The sequence below is a fragment of the Hylaeus volcanicus genome, chromosome 5 (assembly GCF_026283585.1).
Source record: "Hylaeus volcanicus isolate JK05 chromosome 5, UHH_iyHylVolc1.0_haploid, whole genome shotgun sequence".
NCBI lineage: Eukaryota > Metazoa > Arthropoda > Insecta > Hymenoptera > Colletidae > Hylaeus > Hylaeus volcanicus.
The window spans coordinates 7,745,003-7,756,833 of NC_071980.1; the positions used below are offsets into that span (position 1 = coordinate 7,745,003).

The 11,831-nt window shown below is 31.6% G+C and overlaps 3 protein-coding genes across 9 annotated transcripts in view; 2 read left to right on the forward strand and 1 right to left on the reverse strand.

The window, feature by feature from the left end:
* The first annotated feature begins 450 nt into the window (after positions 1-450).
* Positions 451-7,073, forward strand: LOC128877479 (E3 ubiquitin-protein ligase Su(dx)). 2 transcript variants are annotated; one of them, XM_054124804.1, is made up of 12 exons: positions 451-550; positions 1,136-1,255; positions 1,637-2,074; positions 2,220-3,102; positions 3,260-3,491; positions 3,816-4,126; positions 4,214-4,456; positions 4,529-4,688; positions 4,766-5,040; positions 5,158-5,383; positions 5,470-5,566; positions 5,647-7,073. In XM_054124804.1, exons 2-12 carry the CDS (start codon positions 1,198-1,200, stop codon positions 5,817-5,819), a joined length of 3,096 nt encoding a protein of 1,031 aa, XP_053980779.1. In that variant the 5' UTR covers positions 451-550; positions 1,136-1,197; the 3' UTR covers positions 5,820-7,073. The 2 variants fall into 2 exon arrangements, with proteins under 2 accessions (XP_053980779.1, XP_053980778.1); XM_054124803.1 differs by having other exon boundaries at positions 473-656.
* An 894-nt stretch (positions 7,074-7,967) lies between these two features.
* LOC128877481 (uncharacterized) lies at positions 7,968-9,560 on the reverse strand. Its single transcript, XM_054124807.1, has 6 exons — positions 9,392-9,560; positions 9,160-9,252; positions 8,900-9,033; positions 8,654-8,783; positions 8,355-8,572; positions 7,968-8,267 (listed from the first exon to the last, which is right to left on the reverse strand). The coding sequence occupies exons 1-6, from the start codon at positions 9,457-9,459 to the stop codon at positions 8,155-8,157; spliced, it is 756 nt and encodes a 251-aa protein (XP_053980782.1). The 5' UTR covers positions 9,460-9,560; the 3' UTR covers positions 7,968-8,154.
* Positions 9,561-10,533: 973 nt separating this feature from the next.
* The window catches only part of LOC128877482 (uncharacterized), a 23,809-nt gene continuing 22,511 nt past the window's right edge, over positions 10,534-11,831 (forward strand). For all 6 annotated transcript variants that reach the window (XR_008457252.1, XR_008457253.1, XM_054124808.1 and 3 more), the window contains exon 1: positions 10,534-10,766. The gene's annotated coding sequence lies outside the window, so the exon portion shown is untranslated. The remainder of the gene's footprint in view (positions 10,767-11,831) is intronic.

Genomic DNA, 11,831 nt, shown 5'->3' on the forward strand with positions numbered 1-11,831 from the left:
ATTATTACAATTATTCTTCATGTTTAAAATCATCATTACGATAAAACATGTCTAACGAAAGAATTTTATACAATAAGAAGAATTCGTTTTAGTACTGCTTTTAATATTCTTACAATTAAAATTCAAATGTAATATTACAGTGAAATGGTTGTATAAAAACAGGTTGTTTAAAATGGCACTTTTCGTTTGAATTCTTTTCTGTTCAAATTACAATGTAATAGGTAAACTTAACTTTTGCTTGTAATTACAGAAGGAACGTTATAATTTTATCGCAAAATGCTTCTTTTCCTCGTGTCTTGTGTAGGATTGATTTATATCACATGTTGTTATGATACTAGGGAATTCGAAAATGGTTTACATTTCATATATATATATATATATAGAGAGAGAAAGAGAGAGAGAAACGCACACCCATAGGCATGCACCACATGCACATTCAAACGTGTATAAGCCTAGTTTGTCTAGTGATTTGCATATTACAAGATTTCTACCTTTGACGTATGAAAAGATGGTGACCTACTGATAAAGAAGTTTTGTGATAACGAAAATCGTGAGTGTTTAAAAGATATTTTCAAAGTAAATATATTAATAGAATAAGGAACAGGCGATGCACCGGAGCTGGATCACATACGAAACAATCCATTTTAATTATATCCGTATGTATCGTAATTTATTCGTTCACCATTCGTGTATTTCACTATTCGATCATTTGAAAAGAATAATGATAGTAATTACTGTTTATCATGCGATATGGAAATTCTTGCAAAACGCTCCATTTCTTGAAACAGCATTTTGCGTGCTACTACGTCCATTTATCGTTAACCATAAAGTTCTGATTTTGTAATGGCACTTTATTTATCTGTTTACTAAGGAAGCAATTATTAGAGAGCTGTTTTCTATTTTGGAAATTTATGCGATAGCGTTGTAAGATTCAACTGTTCGACGTAATTAAAGTAATTTGTCATGTTTAGTGTTGATATAGAATGGTTCATTGGTATCAATAACAATCCTTTAATCTTACGTTATATCACTTTCCTATCTTTTATCTATACATTTCTAATCGTATTATTAATGACTTTATACATATCTTTTATGCATCAATAATTCTATTCATTAAGGTCGTTGAATATTCTAGGTAAAAATAATACATGTGGTAGAATTATGAATTCTTATGAATTACTATATTAAATTTTCACAATGTCCCATTGTGAAGAAGAAGTAGCATCATCTGGTTTTCACCAACTAAGTATTACAAGTAAGTAACAATTTTTATTTGTAAAAAGCATGATTGTAATCTATCATTTGTTATTTATGTATATTTTGAGTACTTTTTCATTGTTCACCCGAGGGTCAGGCTAAAGTATTGGAATTCCTTACTTTCTTATTGCACGTATAAGAGAAATTATGCTATAGATGTACGATATAATGTACAGTATATACTACTATTATTACTTCATTTATCGTATTTATATATGTTATTCAAATATCACGCTAAATCTTAGAATCTGCGCAATAAGAGTATAATCATATGTGCAACATTTTTAACAGAAATTGTTATATAAAACATTCGCTAGAATTATAAGAACATGGATTATGGATAAGATTTGGTATAAATAATTATAATTTTGCGTTTTAGTTGAGGGTGCTATATTAAGAAGCTCAACGTTTCTCAAACCTAATCCTTACATAGAGTTTTCCGTTGACGACAAAAGACCCAGAAAAACGGAAGTTTCGAAATCTACATATCAACCAAAATGGAACGAAGAATTTACAGTACTCGTGACGCCGTATTCGCAATTACACTTTCGCCTGTTAGACCATAGTACATTTCGAAAGGATACGTTAATAGGAGAAAAAAGAATAAATCTCTCCCAGGTGTTGTCTCATTACAATGGAAAACTAGAGAATATGGAAGTAACTTTCGATCTGATGAGCGAAAATAAACACGATTCGCAGTTATGTAAGGTTGGAGAGTTGATCACAGTATTCGACGGGCTAAGAATTAATATGCCAAATGTACAATCGTTAAATATTAGCGAACCATCGTGCCAGACCCAATGTGTATCTTCCGATGGTAAGATGCGTTGATTAAATTATTCGATTGTTAAATAATGTAACTTATAAGTTGATTTCCAGTTCGCAATAATTCGATTATAAATATTACGTGAAATTTAAAAATTATATTAAATTAAAATTTTATAATTGCAATTATATTTTAGGTGTTACAAACAATGATACCGCTAGCAATCGTAGCATTCTTAACGGAGGAGTTCGCGCTCGTATGAGATTATACGGAGTTGAAAACGTTACACCATCCGGTTTTCGTGAATTGACAAATACTTATCATAATTCTAATTACACTACTGGAAACGATCAGTCCAGTGCTGATAAAGACGGCGAACAAATCGAACCTGTAGCATCAAATTCTTTATCGAATGGACACGTAGTATCGCCTGTTGTAGATAAATCTGTTGTTTCCTTGTCAGGACGTCACACAATATCTTTACTAGATGGACGTCAAATGCCTCAAATAGAACATGCCTCTACACCAGGAACGGTGGATAGACGAATCGGTATGTGCGCGGAACAGTTTTCGAAGATGTCTGTCTCGGATGGTCGTAACGCTTCTCAAATAGAGCAACCAACGTTGCCTGGAACTGCTGGAGTATCCAGATCGGACCAAATACCTACGAGTAATACAGACATACGTTCGCATAACAGAGCAGAACAGTCTGCTTCTAGTGGACGTACCTCTAGAACAGACCAGTTAATACCTACACCTGTCTCGGATAATTTCACAACTATCAGATCAGATCAACCAACTACTCCTTTGATAGACGGATGCATACCTTCTAGAGTAGATCAACCTACAACTTCTGCGTTAACAGATAATCAGGGAATTCCTCAAACAGAACAGTCCACGGTATTTACGTTACCAGATGGATCTTGTATTACTCATCCGGAGCAGCCGACAGCGTTTCACATCGCTCGTACGATCGCTCGTTCGAATCCTCGAATAGTGCAACGCGTAGCTTCGTTGACCGATTCCGAAGAACCTTTACCATCTGGCTGGGAAATGAGATACGACATCTATGGAAGAAGGTTCATTTTTTTTATATTTCATAATAAAGTCATTTTTTCATTAACCCTTACAGAACGAGTAGGAAACATGAATACACTTACGTTTGAATAGCTTACCAAAAGTTTGACAATTGTAACAAAATATATGACACGTTTTTATTCTTGTTCTGTGAATTAGATATTACGTTGACCATAATACGCGAAGTACTTCTTGGGAGAGACCGCAGCCTTTGCCACTAGGATGGGAAGTTCGCCGAGATCCAAGAGGTAGAATTTATTATGTGGATCACAATACGAGAAGCACAACATGGCAAAGACCAAACACCGAAAGGTTACAACACTTTCAACAATGGCAAGGTGAAAGACAACACGTGGTACAACAAGGTAACCAACGGTTCCTTTACCCTCAAGTAAGTAATAAATAATATTCTATTATAGTAATACATATTTAATTATTTAAGCTCTTACATTTACTCACATTTACTCTAGTTTATACTCTTGCGTATAATAAACGAAGCTTTCTTTTCTGTAATTTTTCTTCTTATAAAAGACATGAATCCGTTTAACTTTGATTAACTTTACTTTAGGGAGAAGGAAAGATCAGTTGTATCGATATCGCGTTTTGCCTGCAATTCACATTGTATTTATATCACACGACTTACGCAACAAATTTTAAAATCAATTAACCGCGTAAGCGATGACGATTTTCGTGAACATTCGTCCTTTGTACATAGGCTCACGGAAGCCAAACAGCTGTAGCAGGACCCTCGACATCAACGGCCGACGATGATGATGCTTTGGGACCGTTACCCGCTGGCTGGGAGAGACGTAAACAACCAGAGGGAAGGGTTTATTATGTAAATCATAAGAATCGCACTACACAGTGGGAGGATCCGAGGACTCAGGGGCAGGAGACTGGAATCGACGAACCGTCGTTACCGGATGGCTGGGAAATACGATTGACCGAAGATGGAGTACGATATTTTGTAGATCATAATACAAGAACAACTACATTCCAAGATCCAAGACCTGGTGCACCTAAAGGGTTCGTATAGATCTCTCATTGTATTCTTCGATTTACTTTTTTCTTTCTCTATTTTTTATTACACTGTCTATCGTTATCATTGTTTAGTCCAAAAGGAATTTATCGTGTGCCGAGAGCATACGAAAGATCATTCCGATGGAAATTGTCACAGTTCCGTTTCTTATGTCAAACAAACGCGTTGCCAAATCACATAAAAATTAATGTAAATCGGCAAACGTTGTTCGAGGATTCTTATCATCAAATAATGAATGCAGAGGCTTTTGCATTAAGACGCAGGTTATACATAATATTTAAGGGAGAGGAAGGATTAGATTACGGTGGTGTATCTAGGTAAGAGTTATAAATCTATAGTCTAGCGATTGTTTTAATTAAAAACGTATTAATAATACGTTCTCGTTACAGGGAGTGGTTTTTCTTGTTGAGCCACGAAGTATTAAATCCAATGTACTGCCTATTCGAATATGCCAATAAAAGTAATTATAGCTTGCAAATTAACCCAGCATCTTATGTCAATCCTGACCATTTACAATATTTTAAATTTATCGGAAGGTTTATAGCAATGGTACATTATTAGCGTTTTCTGTCATTAAAAACTATTATATTTAGCATTGTCATTAATATAACGCGTATTTTTTTTAGGCCCTTTACCATGGACGATTTATCTACAGCGGCTTCACTATGCCATTTTACAAACGTATGTTAAACAAAAAATTAGTTATGAAAGATATAGAATCGATCGATCCAGAATTCTATAAATCTCTTGTGTGGATAAAAGAAAACAATATTGACGAATGTGGCCTCGAACTGTATTATAGCGTTGATTTTGAAATTCTTGGTCAAGTAATACATCACGAATTAAAAGATGGCGGCGACAAAATTAGGGTTGTCGAAGATAACAAAGAAGAATATATTAGGTATGATTATTCTTATTATATTGATATTTAGCATGCATATGATAGAACATAATTATCTTAATTTTCGTTGTTAATTAAAAAGGAAATTATTTATTACTATTACTTGTTATTGTGAAGGTTGATGACAGAATGGAGAATGACAAGAGGTATAGAGGATCAAACTAAAGCTTTTTTGGAAGGTTTTAATTCGGTAGTACCATTAGAGTGGTTAAAATATTTTGATGAACGGGAATTAGAACTTATGCTTTGCGGTATGCAAGAAATAGATGTGGAAGACTGGCAACGTAATACAATTTACAGACATTATACACGGAATAGTAAACAAATTTTATGGTTCTGGCAGGTTTGTTATAAATATTGTCTTCAAAAAAATTTTGTGAACGGAAGTGCCATTTATTACATTTATCTATGTATTCATTTATCCTTTAGTTTGTATCAAGATCGGATAGCGAAAAACGAGCCCGACTCTTGCAATTTGTGACAGGGACTTGTCGAGTACCTGTTGGAGGATTCGCAGAGTTAATGGGTAAATATTACCTATTAGCAAAAAACACATAAAATGATGGCATCTTACTCCGATGTGTTATATTTAATTAAATTTTTCAGGGAGTAACGGGCCTCAAAGGTTTTGCATAGAAAAAGTAGGAAAAGACACGTGGTTACCGAGATCGCATACATGTTTCAATAGATTGGATTTACCACCATATAAAAGCTACGAACAATTAGTGGAAAAGTTAAATTATGCAATTGAAGAAACAGAAGGTTTTGGTCAAGAATAATTGCAGATATGCTTTGCTAAATGTAACATGCAACTATGTATGCAATGATCAAAACAGATCTAGTATAATAATACGAGGTTATGATATTTTGATTCTTTTTATTCTCAGTAATAATATATAATTTCTAAATACCGTCAATTTAGAGTTCATAAATAACGGTAAGCGAGGTATAGTAGAAATATTATTGATTCTACGTAATGTTTCCGTAATAGTTTTAATTCGATATGATTTCTTTAAATTTCTATTTCATTTATTTTATACATTGTGATTAAAAGCAAGAATATGAGATTCGTAGAAAATATCAATGAAACGCTAATTTCTACGTATACGCATAGTAAAATATTTATAGACATTTTATAGAATAACATGAAAACAAAGATGCCAAAACGAGTATACTGTAAATGATTTTCTTTTAATTGTTTAGTGTTACGATATTAACATTTTTTTATTCTTTAATACAAATTTCTAATGACTTTTCGAATCTATTCGTTTGGAAAACAATTCTTTTTAATCTATATAATTTTAACTATTTTGTCTCGATAAAATTGGGACTGACTTTAGAGCAATTTATTGATGCTTTCTACGATGTGTTAATGACGTTGCCTAAATATTGACAGGCTTGAAAATTTCGATAATAAATATTGTACATATTGAACTATTAATATACTGTATATTACGTGATAAACAGTTAACAATTTCATGTTTTATCCTGACTACTTAGTCATAAAATATTATTATTCTGTACATATCATACAATAAACATTGAATTAATTTTCAGTAAATTTTGTTTACAAAAATAAGGAATGTATGTCGTTCGACATGTGTATTTTATTCTTCTTCTTCTTGTAGTTAACGTTAAAACTATAATCATGTTTGTTATTACAGGTTTGGTTATACCATATGGTATTTCTTTTACCGGCTATAGAATAAATCTTGTAATAAATTAATATCTGTGATATCAAACATGTTCAATTTATAGGATCGTAAACATGGAATTTGTTAATTTGTTTATGAACAATTTATGTACGTACACGTACATGTATAAATAAGTATTGTAACTAATGTAATAAATAATTAATGAATTAATATATATGTATGTATACATTTAACATGCATGCAATATAAAATTGTATATGTGTATACACGAATTAAATATATGGAATGCATACCGCTACAGTAACTTAATATTTACAAGAAAAAGTATGAAAAATTTATAATACTATTTAAAAAATTAAATAAATTTAGTGATTCGTTTACATGTCGTTTTATGTACTTATAAATAGCTGTATATTATAGCTTTACGTTGCGTGATTTCTAATTATGTTTTTTTTAAGCAATACCGTATTCACGTTTCACTTGTGCAAATATTTATGCAATAACTTTTAATTAAATATTTTACTTCATACTTTATTTTACTATTATTACGTCAATGTAACTATGCGCACTGCTTATTATTTATCACTCTTTTCATTAGGAAAAAGCTTAATACATTCAAAAGAAAAAAAAATTCGAAAAATAATAATTGCATAAAAAATATAATCTTATCTTGAAATCAATATTTGAAACTACTTGAAAAGGTTTTAAATTACGATACAAAATAATACAAAAATACGCGTTAGCATAACTTACTATTGCTTTGCGAATTTGAGATATATATGTAATTTTCACTTGAACTCTCGAATAGTAAATAGTTCGAAAAATATAGTTCTATGGAAATTATGAACTTGTAACAACAAACTTCGCTATCAAGAAAAGTTAAGGTGTGTATATGCGATATGTGACTCTGAATTTCATCATTGGAAAGTGCCACTGTTGATTCATAAAATTCTGTCTTAGAGAAATGAGTTCCGAAAATGATAAGACAAAGCATATTTAAATCGAACATTTGAAGAAATATCGACGATGTTAGACCCTTGAATAAACAGAGCTACCCAAAATGTTACAACCAATTATACAACTATGTATGTACAAAATGTGATATTTGGAAAAGTTATAAAATTAAATATACAAGCTGCAAATATTATTGGAATAAAATTAAATGATTTAAGATTTAGTTTTTGTTTTATTACATAACGCGTAATTCCGTAATTAATGTTTAGTAATCAATGTTACTTGGGAATTTTCTATGTGTTTTCAGAAAACCCTATATATACGTGTATATATACTTTATTGAGTAAAATAGTTTACAGTAAGTATGCAAGAGTAAAATAAATTTATTATACATCACATACTATATAAATTTTAAATTCAACTTTTTTTTATTTGAAACAGAAATATAGCAACCATTAATAATCTACAAAAAAGAAAATCATCAAGTTAGCTTTAGCTATTTTAGCTACAATTTCGGATCTGGTTTAAAAAATTTTTCCCAATTAAAATCATTCAAGTTAAAATTATAAAAACTACCACTTTTATTTAATGATAACCATTTGTTTTCTTTTAATTCACCTGAAATTCACATAATTACATCTTAAACTATAATAATAATAATATTTACTATAAATTATTTCTCATTATGACGTATAATTTACTTACTTTCGTCCATATTAACGAGATTCTCTTCTTTGGTTTCTACTCCGTGTTTGTCTTTTTTTGTTGTAACAGTGTACATTTTATCACCAATTTGTCGGGATACAATTGTTTCCTCGTTTCCTTCGCTATCCCTAAATTTCTGTTTTATCGTTACAAATACTTCTGGAGATTTTGGTTGATTATACTTATCCCAAACTTCAGAAAAGTTATCTACGGTAACCCTGTTAAAAAAATCAAAATTTATTTTTCTGGGCAATTGTAAACATCACGAACAAATCTTTATATTTTATCCACATACTAACTTTCCATCTAAGTCCACATCTAGTTTTGGATCTACTTTGTCAAGACTGGTGGATGGTTTCAACATTTTGTCGCGTAAATTTTCTTGCCCTGATGGCATAGAAGGAAGTGCTTTCATAAATGTATTTTCACCTAAAAGTATTTCAATATTAGCTTCATACATATTTGAGTGTACATTTACATTTAAGTATGTGTACAGATCTTAAGTTAAAGATCATATATAAATATACATGTACATATACATATACCTTCACTGCCATATTCAAACATATTAAAATTATATTCAAAGTTTCTCAACATATTGTCCATTTGGGATTCAAAGTATCGTGTAATTTCTAACGGATCGCTGAAGATATGAAAGTGGAAGCCACCTCTGGAGTGCCTACAATACGAAAATTGTAAATATAAAATTATGAACTCTTTCTTTAGAAAAGCATGAAAGATAATGTACATATATATGAAAGATATGAAGTTGCATCTCACATATGCCAAATAAATTGTGAATCACCTAAAATCATCAACGTCGTCGTCGTCCTCATCATTTTGCCAGATTGGATTTCGAAAATTATCCCTGTCATAATTGTCACGGTGTTCGAAGAACCTGAAATATTTTACAACGTAAACTTTCGTCTGAAAGCAAGGACGACTGTCTTTCATTATGACAGAAACAAAAAGAAAAACAATGTTCGATTTACCAAATAACACCGTTATATGTAACGAAAGTTTTCAAACGATTTTACCATTTATTTTGGGGTGTCTCTGAATTTCTTCCACCGAATATTCCACGAACGAGATCCCAGAATGGCATTTCTGCGCTCACTACCTCACTGTTGCTCGCTGTTATTCTCAGTTATTCTTACTAGCAAGACAATCAAAATTACGTCATGATTTGTTGGTTGGGTTTTGAACCAGGATATTTGACAGGTGTTCGCTGAAACTCAAGCTGTGGCCCTCTGCAACGCCATTAGTGACATGATTTAGAACTAAATAGAATTGGAAGGAAATTCAAATTCAATTAAAGAAAAAAAAGTAATAATAAAACGGTCGGTGCGTTAATAATTTATTTTTTTTCTCGAAAACGAAAAGGCGTTGAAGCAAATCCTTCTGCATGCAATGCTTATGAGTGCCATGGAATAATGCAAAAGTACATACTTTTTTACATGAAATAATTTTTATGTTTAGCGAATTTTAAAAAATTAAGAGGTACGCTTATGTAATATAATACATCTCTTTACAATTATGATTAAATTCTTAATTTATGATATACACAATATATATCATGAAACTAAATAAAAATTTTAAATATTGGTTATTCCAAAAAAAAACCAGGAACTTTTCCCCGAACTAAATTTCCGACAACTTTCTAACTAAAAGAAAGAATAATTGGTATTCCTGAGTTTTGTAACTATGAAACTCGCGTTAGTTTCAAATTGTATATTTTTTAGAACGCATTGTGTGTAACTTCTGCTTTTGAAATGTGAATCCGTTTATGGCAATAATAAGTACATAAAAGAACGTTGTATGTAATTGTGGGATATTTTCTCTTAATTCGCGACGATCTAAATAGTTACGAAGTCTACTCAAAGCTTATTACAGTTTATTATTTGATATTTATTAGTTATCAAGATCAAAGTATCGGTGGCGTTACTAAGTGCATTAAAAAGCAACGCATGAACCGCCAATTTGAGAGGCTTACAGTATAATAAAGAAAAATCAAACAAGACACCATCAGAATAAATAAAATTTTTGTATTTTTTGTCACTCTTAGAAGTGGAATATATTAAACTAAATTTATTGTCGACTCTTTTTGCAAGAGAACCATGCTAGAAATTGTAGCACGTGGACTCTACAATTGCTAATTACGCCACTGCCAAATATCCAGATGTATTCCATAAAGGCTGCGTGAAACTATTCAAAAGTCGTATTACAATTAACGTTGTGGATGAAAATATAAATGATTAGCGTGGTAATGTGGGAACTACCAGTGAACAAGCAAAGAATGAAGGTGGAAGAAAACGAGCAGATGTTTTGTGTTGGCAGTTGCTCGCAGTATAACAGCCACAGTAAACCGCGTCTGTATTTCAGCTGCATCGGAGCGTTCTTTCTATTTACGAGGTAAATGACAAATACACTCTTTTAACGTTTTATTTTTACACAAAAGTTTTTAGATTATATTCTACGTAATATTGATATACAATTGTGATCGAATAGTAATATATTTATATGCATTTACATTAAACGTTTCGTTACTAATAACACCAGAATTGATATAATAATACGTAAATTGCAATAAATCTTACTTAAATATTGGTTTCATTCTACTAGAATATAAGAGTTCAGTTATTCCGTTACTTTTATGCTTTGTTGAGAAGGAAAGTACTTTCAAACGATTCTTTATACTCGTTTACTTTTTTTTTTTTGCAACAAGTTAGGTTGGTCACGGTAACGAAGCTAGGACAGTTAACAAAGGCGCGTTCGTAAATTCACCAGAATCTTGAAATACGTTTTATTCGAAACATTTCAACATTTTGGCGTGATTAGATTAAAATTGTTAGTATTACTGTAATCTTATTTGTGTTATGTCGTCGTAAACGCGGAATGTTCGCGTAACACGAAATTTTTGTTAAATTTTCGTAGATGTTATCCACGAAATTTTTTTCTTTTTTATTGGTTATAAATCATGATGAGTTACTTGGCGCTATTGCTATTATATTTGCTAATTTTCTTAATCAGCGATACTGCATGGCATCGCAAATATAAACCGATAGAGACACGAGAAAGTAAATTATGTATTGAATTTTAATTTCCATCGTTTCTGAAATAATCATATTTTCATCGTTGAGTTCGTAACTGTTACGGATACCATAAGCGAGTTATTGGAACAACGTGCGCTGATTTCTATAGATGGCGCCATCTTTCAATTTTTCACTTTTATTTAGTTCGTTTGACGTGCGCAGGAACCAGAGCCAAACTTCAAGTTGACTTCAGCGACAGTTGCGGAAAAAGTAGGAAACTCCGGGACAAGGACAGAGAGGGTGATACAACAATTGCAGGAGAGACGAGGACTGGGCGATTAGGCTAGCATGATTTTTTTCGAAGATATTGAAGCAAAGAAGCAATATTTTCTAATAATTCTGGTTTTAATATATTCGTTACACTTTGGCGGATGCGACTCCAAAG

Excerpts from the sequence above, each read along its gene's own strand:
- LOC128877481 (XM_054124807.1), bottom strand. The coding sequence starts at position 9,459 with ATGCCATTCTGGGATCTCGTTCGTGGAATATTCGGTGGAAGAAATTCA. Across the intron at positions 9,034-9,159 it reads GACGACGTTGATGATTTTAG|GCACTCCAGAGGTGGCTTCC; the intron begins GTGATTCACAAT and ends TTCGTATTGTAG. Across the intron at positions 8,784-8,899 it reads GTTTGAATATGGCAGTGAAG|GTGAAAATACATTTATGAAA; the intron begins GTATATGTATAT and ends AAATACTTTTAG.
- LOC128877479 (XM_054124804.1), top strand. The coding sequence starts at position 1,198 with ATGTCCCATTGTGAAGAAGAAGTAGCATCATCTGGTTTTCACCAACTA. Across the intron at positions 4,127-4,213 it reads AGACCTGGTGCACCTAAAGG|TCCAAAAGGAATTTATCGTG; the intron begins GTTCGTATAGAT and ends ATCATTGTTTAG. Across the intron at positions 4,689-4,765 it reads TCGGAAGGTTTATAGCAATG|GCCCTTTACCATGGACGATT; the intron begins GTACATTATTAG and ends TATTTTTTTTAG.